At 40.3% G+C, this 14,152-nt stretch overlaps 1 protein-coding gene across 1 annotated transcript in view; it reads right to left on the minus strand.

Annotated features, from left to right (window-relative positions):
- METTL22 (methyltransferase 22, Kin17 lysine) overlaps positions 1–14,152 on the minus strand; it is a 388,543-nt gene that overhangs the window by 344,848 nt on the left and 29,543 nt on the right. The window contains exon 3 of the mRNA XM_063429464.1: positions 2,393–2,433. Within this exon, the coding sequence (XP_063285534.1) occupies positions 2,393–2,433 (41 nt within the window). The remainder of the gene's footprint in view (positions 1–2,392; positions 2,434–14,152) is intronic.

Consider the following 14,152-nt stretch of genomic DNA (forward strand, 5'->3'; position numbering starts at 1 on the left):
TGGCTGAGAAAACATACATACATGAGTGTAGCCAACTCCTTGGTTTTGCACCCCTCTCTGCCACAGGTGCCTCATCCCAGGGCCCTATTTCGCCTTGTACTGCATAGAGCCCCAGATGGAATTTTTCCCCAAGTAAGTGGGTTAATCTCATAAGGCTGTTAGAGTAGATGTTGTGGCATGCTTATGCAATGTATGATCATATAATGTAACTAAACCCCCTTTATTTTCCCTAGATTAGGTGTTTTTGAACAAACAAAATCTGTCAACATTGAAGTTGCTGTTTAGTGGATAGGGGAGTGCACTGGATCTGGTGTATTGTATAAATTGGCCCCCAGCAGCACCCCATTTATGCATGTTCATTTGAGTGCAGCCCCCTGGTTTCATATACAATGGTTTATTGATGTCAGGAACTCAACACATTGCATTAGCTGCTAATTAATGGAATTAACATTTATCAGCCCAGACAACGTGGTGACAGGAAGAGGATATGCTACAGTTTTATTGATCACTCCCTGGAGGATGAATAAACACTGTGTGGATATAGAGGAGTGTGTTTCATGCAATAAAATATACGCTGTTTCACCCTTCATGAAGTTTTAGCTGATGCTTGGGTGAATGGCTATAATCACTGATGCTATCCTGTGGGAAAACTAGAGAGACTAACGGAGTTATCCAGTATGGGAACAAAGGCACTATCACAGTCTACAAAATAGGGATTTATGGGAATTGTAATTTGTCGGTGTTAATTTTTTGTCTTTATAACTCTGTAGCTTTCAATCACTTATTAATAAAAGAAATATTTTGCAGTTTTTTTTTATTTTTTTATTATGGGCCTCTAATACCCTGCACAAACAGCTGAATTCAATAAAACGTGAATGCCAACAATAGGTTTTCCTCATTCTTCTTTCAGATATTTTATTAAGCAACATAATTGTCCTACTCTTTATCAAGTGTAACTGACACCAAGTACCGTATATACTCGAATATAAGCCGAGTTTTTCAGCACATTTTTTGTGCTGAAAAACCCCAACTCGGCTTATACTCGAGTCAGAGTCTGTATTATGGCAATTTGCATTGCCATAATACAGACTGGGGGGAGAGGGGCTGCAGAGTGATGTTACTTACCTTTCCTGCAGCTCCTGTCAGCTCTCTCCTCCTCCGCCGGTCCGTTCAGCTCTTCTGTCAGCTCACAGTGTAAATCTCGCGAGAGCCGCGGCTCTCGCGAGATTTACACTGGGAGCTGACCGAGGTGCTGAACGGACCGGCGGAGGAGGAGAGAGCTGACAGGAGCTGCAGGAAAGGTAAGTAACATCTCTCTGCAGCCCCCACAGCCCCCTCCTACACAGTGCCCATCCACTGGACCACCATGGAAGGAGAGCCCCCCTCCCTGGCCAGCTAGCAAGCAGGGAGGGGGGACGAAAAAATGTATAAATATTAATAATAATAAAAAAAAATAAAAAAATAATAATAAAATAAAAATAATAATAAAATAAAAAATAATAATAAAATAAAAAAAATAATAATAATAAAAACATGTAATGAAACAAAAAAAATATTAAAATAATAATTAAAAAATAAAAATGCCCACCCCCCACCAAGGCTCTGCATCACACTCTGCATTACACACACACATACACACACTGCATTCATACACACACACTGCACTCATACACACACACACTGCACTCATACACACACACACTGCACTCATACACACACACTGCATTCCTACACACACTGCATTCATACACACACAGCACTCATACACACAGCATTCTCATACACACACACTGCACTCATGCACACACACAGCATTCATACACACACGCTGCACTCATACACACACACTGCACTCATACACACACACACTGCATTCATACACACACACACTGCATTCATACACACACACTGCACTCACACACAGCACTCACACACAGCATTCTCATACACACACACTGCACTCATACACACAGCATTCATACACACACACTGCACTCATACACACACACTGCACTCATACACACACACTGCACTCATACACACACACTGCATTCATACACACACACTGCATTCATACACACACACTGCATTCATACACACACACTGCATTCTCATACACACACACTGCATTCTCATACACACACACTGCATTCATTATATACACACACTGTAAATAAATATTCAATTAATATAATTTTTTAAGGATCTAATTTTATTTAGAAATTTACCAGCAGCTGCTGCATTTCCCACCCTAGTCTTATACTCGAGTCAATAAGTTTTCCCAGTTTTTGGGGGTAAAATTAGGGGCCTCGGCTTATATTCGGGTCGGCTTATACTCGAGTATATACGGTAAAAGCAATAGTGCAAAGAGATAAAATAAAAAAAATCTTACCTGTTTCCCAACATCATCTAATGTTGTAGCCATAGTATGTTCTGAAAGTCAAACACATAAGTATAAGTTTGAATTGTTTTAATATTACAATTTACACTGAAAAAGATGTAATCATTCAATTTCACATTCAAGTTGATGATTAACACAAAATCATTGAAATGACAAGAAAAAAGGGTAAACAAAGTAAAGAGGATAACCTAAAGAGACAGTAACCCAAACTTGAGTACTGTGAGGATATTTATGGGTTGATAAATATTAAAAAGAATATTTTCATAAACATTATCAAAAATGAATTTAATTCTTATTATATTAAAAATTGATAAGTTGGCACTGTTCCCCTTGATTGATTTAAAGCAAAGAGTTACCCACTATTTTAACTCTTATAGACCCTGGAGCACGTTTTATTAGAGAATTTGTATTTCACACATTAATCACGATGATTATAAAATTATAATTTATTGTGACAAATTAATATTAATAGAAATATGTAACATGCGTGACAATAATCAGTGAATATTTAGGTATAACATAAGTATACAATATGGCAACAGTTGTGACACAATTACAGATAGCTCAATAGAAACAGCTATGCTCCTGTATGACTGTCTCCTTTGTGCCAGTTTGGAGTCCGAGATATACAGCTGTTTAGACTATCACAGTGTGTGCTTCACTGTGCTGACAGTTTCCAGATAGTGAAGATTGATGTAACCTTACACTTTCCTGACTCTAGCTCACTTCTTCAGAGGTATGCCTCAGTGTTGTAGGTCTAGGTATTTAAGCCTCTCCATTCCAGTGCACTAAGGGTTGTTAACCCCTTCATAGCATATATACAACATACACTAGTTTAACAGCAAATAAATATTCCTTTGGCATTTGAAAAAACTTATTACAGTACTACATGCAAACAGTTTTATGTGAGAGGAGCGAAATAAAATGTAAAAATACATGACAAATAAAGTCAAGAAATGCAAGATTAAAAAGGTAAAAAATATCACAGTGTGTATATATATATATATATATATATATATATATATATATATACACATATATACAAAAGATAAATCGGAGCACTCCAAAAGGACTTTTCCAAAGTGGGTTTATTATTGCAAGAAAGTTACATCAGAGTGTAAATCCTCTATTTCGACCCGTCGTTTCGAAACGTCGAAATAGAGGATTTACACTCTGATGTAACTTTCTTGCAATAATAAACCCACTTTGGAAAAGTCCTTTTGGAGTGCTCCGATTTATCTTTTGTATATGTTTGGACGACGGATGCACCAAAGGCAAGATATACCTATATTCTATTCAGGGGTGAGTGCCTAAATTACAATTTTATATATATATATATATATATATATATATGTTGTAACGGAGCTCCGTGTACCCCGACCGAGTACCCTCCGTTGATGGATGCTCCTAGCGCTCTCAGAGGACTCCAAGCACTGCAGACGACACCACAACCACCGCAGACTCCACAACCGCCGTAGCTTAACTGGAGCCGCGCCGTCTTCCTTCCACCCTGGATCGGCTTCTGTCCTCCAGGACCGTGTGGGGAAGACCTCTCCTCCAGGAGAGCGTATCTGGAACAAGCTCTTAAAAGAGCTAAGTGATTAAGCTCAGGGGAATATGCCGAGCATAGCAATCCCCAGCGTGATATAGCAGTTCCCTCCAATAACGAGACACGGCTACGTATTGAGGGTCAGAAGAGGTCTGAGGACTGGAACACCCAGCCTGCTTTTTATTAGGATAAGGTACACACAGGACACTCCCAGGGGGAGGATGAAATTAACCAATAACAGCATAGTACAGCCCACAGGTTCCCTCCCCTCAGATAAACAGTTAAACCAATTATTACATACAATAAAAATACAGTTTTCACATACACACTGTAACTTTAAAACCATACATTCAATTTAAATAAAAATTGCATATTCAGACTCAGCATACATCAAACATAAACACTTCCAAAAATCAGCCAAATCCCTCCAGTGGATCAAAAGTTAGCTGGAAGTCCTTTATGACCGACCGCAAGCACAATTTCCTGCCCAAAACAGTTCCATAGATTTGGGCTGTGCGGTCGGTCAATTTCATGCGAAAAAACGACTAAGTCCCATTTCGAACGGGACTTAGTCTCTGGAGCTGCAAGTTCCGTATGGGAGAAGGTAAGGGTCAGCGGTGTTCGGCAAAATGTGTAGCCGATTTCAGTTCCACAGAATCTTTAGCATACACCGCTGACCGCATTCGAGGAAACCAAGATGGCCGCCGCCACGTGCAATTAACCTGCAGTAACCTCACAGCCTGGGAGGTAAATTGCCTGCACACTTTAGCTTCTGGGTGGTCCGCCTGTGTGGTACTTGGTTCAGTAAGCCCTATTTACTGAACCAAGTGGGGGAAAGCCAGGAACAAGTTATTTTACCGGTCTGGGGACATAGTCTTAAAGGGGCATTGTTCAGCAAAGTCACAATATGTCCCCAGACGGTTCTTAAAGGGCCATACACACCCAATAAATGTTAATAAGTTTTCAGGGGCACAATCTTCCCGGGGCCATAGTCATGAGGCAGGAGGCTGGCAAACATGCTTCTCCACAATCCAGGGAAGCAGGGCAATTTCTCATTTAAAGGGCCAGTTACAAATAGCGATTTGTAACATATGTATATATATATATATATATATATATATACACACATACAATACTGTCCAATGCTTGCACTCCAGTAAAATATTGGTTATAGCCCGGTGCTTGTCAGCAAAAATAATAGATATCAAGATAGGAAAAAGCACTCTAGGGACTTCTTTCAATGTGGAAAAAATAATAAACTTAACTTTATTCGGCAACTGCCATGAAGAGTCAACGTTTCAGTCCTATATCAGGACTTTTGTCAGGATAACAGTGCATTACAATAGTAACAGAATATATAACAAAGTAAAACAAATTAAATCAAATTAAATCAATATTCAGTACATTAATAACAGCTGGGACTTACCCCTGACTCGGTGTACCGATCGCCCTGGGCGCCAGAAAATTGCGGGCAAAATTGAGCTCCTATCATGTATTCTGCAGCTGTAAGATTTGCTGCTGTGTGCGCTCTGCGCGTCGGCCGTTACCATGGAGATCGGACGGGACGCAAGTCGCGTTTGTTAGCATGTCGTCATGGCAACCAGCCATGGGCGGTACCAATAGCGTTTGTTAATATATTATTTTTTCAAGAGCCAAACTACTGGGGAGGTATAACCAAAAAAAGTTAAAGCGCACACACACACCAGACAGGAGTGATTACCTGAAATATGGCAAATAGGTATCTCCTCCTTTATACACAATAATTAGATTCACTTATGGAAAATCCCTATACAAAAAATATAAACACAGAGAAGGACATAGTGCAACCTGTATATTATATATAATACAGAGGGAAATTCTGAGATGGAATCACTCACACTTTTATGAGCCGTTTAAAAGTAGGCTCAGGACTTATGCAGCTTTCATGTCACTTAAATGGGACATGCACATTTCCTTGAATCCTCAGGCCGGTTCCCCTTAGGTCTCAATGATCATCAAGTTTGGAGTCAGGAGCCAGGAGCCAGGAGCCAGGAGTGTCAGGATAAGTAATTTATTTTAACAAATAGTTAAAAGATAAGTAATAAAAAGCAATATTGCACACACAACGCGTTTCAACCAACTGTCTGTGGTCTTCCTCAGGTGCTCTTCTAAATTACAATGGATATACCACAACTTATATAGGGGGTAGTATTACAGACTTAATTGCTGAATTAACAACACTTGTATAAGTAATTAACCTTATATGGTCCGGACCGGATGTGGTCTGCCACCTCCAATATGGCTCCACATCCGGTTCGGAAGGACACACAAATAAATCCAATAATACATAAATAACAACGAAACAACGTATAGATAATATATATCCTCCTCCCATCATAGTCAACATACATGATATGATAGAATCATGTGTGACTACGAAAATGGGGGTATTTTAAGTCCTTTCGGTGCTCCGTTGCGTCACTTCCGGTGACGCATCCAACAATGGAGTCCGTCCGTCGCGTCACTTCCGGTGACGCATATAGCAGCAGAAACAGTCCACGTCACTTCCGGTTTCGTAATCGGACGACGAAAACTCTCTTCCCTCTTCTAAGAATGTAGGGATGTCCGTTTTCAAATTGAGGGCAAGGTGGCAATCTTAAGAGTGGGCAAGCAGTCCTCATATACATATACTCATTTCGCAGGGCAAATATTGCATACAAGTGGAAAAAAGCAAAACAAAAAATACATATTAATTACATCATCCAGCATAAATTAAGATAAATGTATCTCTTATGTAGCTCACTAATATAAATGATAGGGAAACTACATTATTATAAAGTGCATAAACTTAAAATGCTTGATGGACCCGGTACAGAGTCACTATACAAGGATACTAAAATTCCATATTTATAAAAACAGCTGTCCAGCAATTTCTTGATCCCAACCGACAAGACCAAAAAATCAAACCTTCTCCAATAATAAAACATCCAATAAATAGATAAAATCTATAAAAAATAGTAAAAAAGACTAAAAAGGGCCGAAAAAATAAAAATAAAAAATATATAAAAGGAATAGTACTCTCATGTATAAACTATCTCAGATAACGTCAATTATAGCAGCTTATTGATCTCAAAATCAATATTTCAACCTTTTGGGGCCAGGGAACGTAATTCAAAAATCCACTTGGATTCTTTTAAACTGAGGGCTTTAGATATGTCCCCACCTCTCCAGTGCCCTACCACTTTTTCGATAGCGAAAAAACTTAGAAACTTGGGATCCGAGCCATGGTGTTGTAAAAAGTGTCTGGATACACTATGGTTCGGAAACCCTTTCTGAATATTTCTAAGATGTTCACCAATCCTTATTTTAAGTTGTCGGGACGTTTTCCCCACATATTGGTATCCGCAACTACATTGTAAGAGATAAATTACATAGGTAGAATGGCAAGTGATTAGAGTTTTAATATGATACTCTTTTTTAGTGACTGTGGAATGGAATTTTTCTACTTTCTTATTATTCAGTCTTAGGGTGTTGCAGCAGGCTCTGCAAGATCCACAGTAGAAAAAACCCTTTTGTTCTTGTGTCCAGTCACTTAAAAAGTTTCTCGGTACTTCTGTTTTAATAAAACTGGATGTTACCATTTGTTTAAGGTTTCTTGCACCCCTAAATATAAATTTAGGCTTATTACCTATATATTGTTTAATATCCTCCTCATGTTGTAAAATGTGCCAGTTCTTATTAATGATTTTCTTAATGGCACCTATGTTACTAGAAAAATTAAAAATAAAGGGGATCTGTTTATTTTGTTCACCTAAGTCATTTTTCCTTTTATATTGCAACAGGGGAGACCTATCCATGTCCCCAACTTGATCTATTTTTTCTTGTAGATCATCACTTTCATACCCTTTTTGCATTACCGTATATACTCGAGTATAAGCCGAGTTTTTTAGCACATTTTTTGTGCTAAAAAACCCCAACTCGGCTTATACTCGAGTCAGAGTCTGTATTATGGCAATTTGCATTGCCATTATACAGACCGGGGGAGAGGGGGGCTGGCAGAGCTGTACTTACCTGTCCTGCAGCTCCTGTCAGCTCTCTCCTCCTCCGCGCCGTCAGTTCAGCACCTCGGTCAGCTCCCAGTGTAAATCTCGCGAGAGCCGCGGCTCTCGCGAGACTTACACTGGGAGCTGACAGAGGGAGCTGCACGGACGGCGCGGAGGAGGAGAGAGCTGACAGGAGCTGCAGGACAGGTAAGTAACGCTCTCTTCAGCCCCCTCTCCCCCCCCACTGAACTGCCAATGCTGGACCACCAGGGAAGGAGCCCCCCTCCCTGCCATGTATCAAGCAGGGAGGGGGGACGAAAAAAAAATAATTAGGGATAATAAAAAAATTATAATAATTAAATAATAAATACAATAAGGTTGAAAGCAAGAACTGTCTATGTGGCTAATCTAGTACACATTGCTTTGGATGCTGGAGCAACAAACAATCATGTGTAGAGCATAAGAAAATTAAAGAACACATTAACTGCAACTCGCAAGGAATTAAGGGACATATTTACACTCGTCATAAATAGAGTTAGCGAGCAGAAAAATAATGGCGTGAGAAAGAAGAGAAAACATAAAAGCAGGACACATAAAGGAGGGACCGTTTTAAATTAGGTTCGCTGGAAACTGTCTGAGAGTGAAGAGGCCAAAACATTATACAGCGGGCCTGTCCCTGTCATAGTCACCAGTCAGCCGATTCCCAAGTTCGGAAAAAGCCAGCAGAGTGTTGTCGGGCTGTCATTGGTGTCTCCGTTCTTCCTCTGGCTGTTCTGCGCCCGGTGTCGGCCTGCTTGATGGGCCCCCTTGCCCGTAGTGTGTGTGCGGGTCCGTGATGTGCGGACGCTTGCTGCATTTGCCCGGTGGTGTTGTACTTCGTTGCAGACGGTGCGTGTCCATTTACGTGGGGAAATCTGCAGCTGGCCCAGAAGTTTCGGTGCCACCAGTAGGCCGTCAGGCTGGTTCTGTTCACGGTTCTCTCCCTGGCGTGCGCGGGAGCGAGTGACTGTGTCCAAGGGGCTTGATGGCGATTTCCGCCTCACGGAGTGTCGGCGTTGACCGCTGAGATCCCTTCTGGAGGCCTGAGGAGGGTTCCAGTTCCTATTTCGCCTGGTCGCCGGGCGGATCCATGCCGCTACTTCTCTCCTCGCCCGCCTGAAAGCCTGCCCCTGGGTGTGGAGCTTTGTGCAGAGGTGATCAAGGAGTCTGCCGCAGAACTCTGCTATATTCCCGGGGGGCTTGTGTAGTGGGCGCTTCGACCCATGCTGCTTTGTCGCCGCCATTTTGTTTGGGCCTCGTGGGTCCCGTTTGTATGTCGCTTGGTTTCGTCGTTTTACAGGGGTTGTCATCCCCATAGTGGACCGGGATAACCCCCGCCGGTCCGAAGGGGGGGGTAGCAGGGCTTTGCTCTTCTCACGCTTGTGAGCGGGCTTTGAGTCGGGGGATCGGCCGCCTCCTCCATGCTCCAGGCCCCGCTCAGGATTAGGCCGCGTGGCCGGTTCGGGCTTTCCCGTGGCGGTTTGGCACCGAAGTGGTACCATTCTGCTCCGCGTGGGGACCCGGTTCGATATCTGGGTACCTTTTGTTGAGGGCTTCATAAAATCAGACAAATTGGGTACTTGTATGCTCTCCGGTGCAGGAGCCCTCAGAGGACACGTCCGGCCATCTTGGCTGTCAGGCCCCGCCCCCAATTAAATAATAAATAATACAATAATAATAATTAAATTAAATAAATAAAAAATAATAAAAAAAATTAAAATAATAAAAAAATTACAATAATAAAAAAATAAAATAATAAAAAAAATTAAAATAAAAAAAATTAAAATAAAAAAATTGCCCACCCCCCACCAAGGCTCTGCAACACACACACACACACACATACACACACACTGCATTCATACACACACACACTGCATTCATACACACACACACTGCATTCATACACACACACACTGCACTCATACACACATACGCTGCACTCATACACACATACGCTGCACTCATACACTCACGCTGCACTCATACACTCACGCTGCACTCATACACTCACGCTGCACTCATACACTCACGCTGCACTCATACACTCACGCTGCACTCATACACTCACGCTGCACTCATACACTCACGCTGCACTCATACACTCACGCTGCACTCATACACTCACGCTGCACTCATACACTCACGCTGCACTCATACACTCACGCTGCACTCATACACTCACGCTGCACTCATACACTCACGCTGCACTCATACACACACGCTGCACTCATACACACACACTGCACTCATACACACACACTGCACTCATACACACACACTGCACTCATACACACGCTGCACCCATACACACGCTGCGCCCATACACACGCTGCACTCATACACACGCTGCACTCATACACACGCTGCATTCATACACTCACACTGCATTCATACACTCACACTGCATTCATACACTCACACTGCATTCATACACTCACACTGCATTCATACACACACACTGCATTCATTATACACACACTGTAAATAAATATTCAATTAATATATTTTTTTTAGGATCTAATTTATTTAGAAATTTACCAGTAGCTGCTGCATTTCTCACCCTAGTCTTATACTCGAGTCAATAAGTTTTCCCAGTTTTTTGGGGTAAAATTAGGGGCCTCGGCTTATATTCGGGTCGGCTTATACTCGAGTATATACGGTAATTGGTTTTTAAGGGACATAGCCTGACTAGTATAGTCCTCTTTTTTGGTACAGTTCCTACGTATCCGAAGGAACTGTCCTTTGGGTATATTGTCCAACCAAGGACGATGGTGGCAACTATCCAGTTCGATAAAACTATTAACGTCTACCTTTTTAAAAAAAGTTTTTGTCATTAAAACTTGGTCCTGAATAAAAACGTTAAGATCTAAAAAGTCAACATTATTTTTACTCACATTCTGCGTGAGGGAGATTCCCCACTCATTATCATTAAGATAAGTGAAAAACTTACTCTATTTTTAATTTTTCGAGTAACATAGGTGCCATTAAGAAAATCATTAATAAGAACTGGCACATTTTACAACATGAGGAGGATATTAAACAATATATAGGTAATAAGCCTAAATTTATATTTAGGGGTGCAAGAAACCTTAAACAAATGGTAACATCCAGTTTTATTAAAACAGAAGTACCGAGAAACTTTTTAAGTGACTGGACACAAGAACGAAAGGGTTTTTTCTACTGTGGATCTTGCAGAGCCTGCTGCAACACCCTAAGACTGAATAATAAGAAAGTAGAAAAATTCCATTCCACAGTCACTAAAAAAGAGTATCATATTAACCCCTTAAGGACCAAACTTCTGGAATAAAATGGAATAATGACGTGTCACACACGTCATGTGTCCTTAAGGGGTTAAAACTCTAATCACTTGCCATTCTACCTATGTAATTTATCTCTTACAATGTAGTTGCGGATACCAATATGTGGGGAAAACGTCCCGCCAACTTGAAATAAGGATTGGCGAACATCTTAGAAATATTCAGAAAGGGTTTCCGAACCATAATGTATCCAGACACTTTTTACAACACCATGGCTCAGATCCCAAGTTTCTAAGTTTTTTCGCTATCGAAAAAGTGGTAGGGCACTGGAGAGGTGGGGACATATCTAAAGCCCTCAGTTTAAAAGAATCCAAGTGGATTTTTGAATTACGTTCCCTGGCCCCAAAAGGTTGAAATATTGATTTTGAGATCAATGAGCTGCTATAATTGACGTTATCTGAGATAGTTTATACATGAGAGTACTATTCCTTTTATATATTTTAATTTTTTATTTTTTCGGCCCTTTTTAGTCTTTTTTACTATTTTTTATAGATGTTATCTATTTATTGGATGTTTTATTATTGGAGGTTTGATTTTTTGGTCTTGTCGGTTGGGATCAAGAAATTGCTGGACAGCTGTTTTTATAAATATGGAATTTTAGTATCCTTGTATAGTGACTCTGTACCGGGTCCATCAAGCATTTTAAGTTTATGCACTTTATAATAATGTAGTTTTCCTATCATTTATATTAGTGAGCTACATAAGAGATACATTTATCTTAATTTATGCTGGATGATGTAATTAATATGTATTTTTGTTTTGCTTTTTTCCACTTGTATGCAATATTTGCCCTGCGAAATGAGTATATGTATATGAGGACTGCTTGCCCACTCTTAAGATGGCCACCTTGCCCTCAATTTGAAAACGGACATCCCTACATTCTTAGAAGAGGGAAGAGAGTTTTCGTCGTCCGATTACGAAACCGGAAGTGACGTGGACGGTTTCTGCTGCTATATGCGTCACCGGAAGTGACGCGACGGACGGACTCCATTGTTGGACGCGTCACCGGAAGTGACGCAACGGAGCACCGAAAGGACTTAAAATACCCCCATTTTCGTAGCCACACATGATTCTATCATATCATGTATGTTGACTATGATGGGAGGAGGATATATATTATCTATACATTGTTTCGTTGTTATTTATGTATTATTGGATTTATTTGTGTGTCCTTCCGAACCGGATGTGGAGCCATATTGGAGGTGGCAGACCACATCCGGTCCGGACCATATAAGGTTAATTACTTATACAAGTGTTGTTAATTCAGCAATTAAGTCTGTAATACTACCCCCTATATAAGTTGTGGTATATCCATTGTAATTTAGAAGAGCACCTGAGGAAGACCACAGACAGTTGGTTGAAACGCGTTGTGTGTGCAATATTGCTTTTTATTACTTATCTTTTAACTATTTGTTAAAATAAATTACTTATCCTGACACTCCTGGCTCCTGGCTCCTGACTCCAAACTTGATGATCATTGAGACCTAAGGGGAACCGGCCTGAGGATTCAAGGAAATGTGCATGTCCCATTTAAGTGACATGAAAGCTGCATAAGTCCTGAGCCTACTTTTAAACAGCTCATAAAAGTGTGAGTGATTCCATCTCAGAATTTCCCTCTGTATTATATATAATATACAGGTTGCACTATGTCCTTCTCTGTGTTTATATTTTTTGAATAGGGATTTTCCATAAGTGAATCTAATTATTGTGTATAAAGGAGGAGATACCTATTTGCCATATTTCAGGTAATCACTCCTGTCTGGTGTGTGTGTGTGCGCTTTAACTTTTTTTGGTTGTACATGATTTTTTAAGTATATATAGTGGTGATATACTTGGTTTTGGCTGCACCATCCACCTATCTGATCCTTTAGCGCCACTTCTATACTGTTTCTTGTTTACTGGGGAGGTATCACTAGAGTTATCTAAGTAAAAAATAGCAATGCACAGGTTTGTAGACCACAGATTATTTATTCTTTATAATAGTAAAACCATTTTGTCCATATTTTATTGTATATACCAATGTTGTTATCTTTAAAATAGACCGCCTTTTCCATTAAGCCTTGAAAAATTAATCTGAGCTTTAATTTCTGATATAGAAGGAGGTACATTCTGTTTCCACATTCTAGCCATACAAAGTTTAACTGTCATCAGCATGTGTATAGTCAGAGACTGATATGATTTATCCATTTTTCGCAGTATCGGATGGAACAGAAAACATCCAGGGGACAAAATCACATTAAGTTTTAACCCTTTAAGACCGGAGGGCGTACTATTACTATTTTAAGCAGCTCTAAACGCCGCCGGGCGTAATAGTACGCCCTCCGGACTTTTGTTACTTACCCGGTCGCCGGCGATCCCACGCCGGCGATCGCGGTTGGGGGGACTCCCAGGGAGCCCCCCGCAGCACGTCCATCCTCCTTCAGGCCCCCCGGGCCATGTGAGAGTGGGGTCCTTGCGAGGACCCCACAATCACATGGCCTGGTTAGCTGCCTGCTGTTATGCCAGCAGGGGGACTTCCTGTAATGACAGGTAGTCCCCCTGCTGGCTGGAAATAAAATAAATTAATAAGTGTAAAAAAAAAAATATATATATATATACTTAGATCATATATTTAATATATATATATATATATATATATATATATATATGATCTAAGTATATATATATATATATACACACATATACATACACACACGCACTGTCTAGGTGTATTTACTATATATATATATATATATATATATATATAAATATCAAATTACACGTGGACTGATACTGATTAAATATATATATATATATTATATATATATAATTATTGTTATATATA

This window comes from Pelobates fuscus, chromosome 8, assembly GCF_036172605.1.
Source record: "Pelobates fuscus isolate aPelFus1 chromosome 8, aPelFus1.pri, whole genome shotgun sequence".
Classification (NCBI taxonomy): Eukaryota; Metazoa; Chordata; class Amphibia; order Anura; family Pelobatidae; genus Pelobates; species Pelobates fuscus.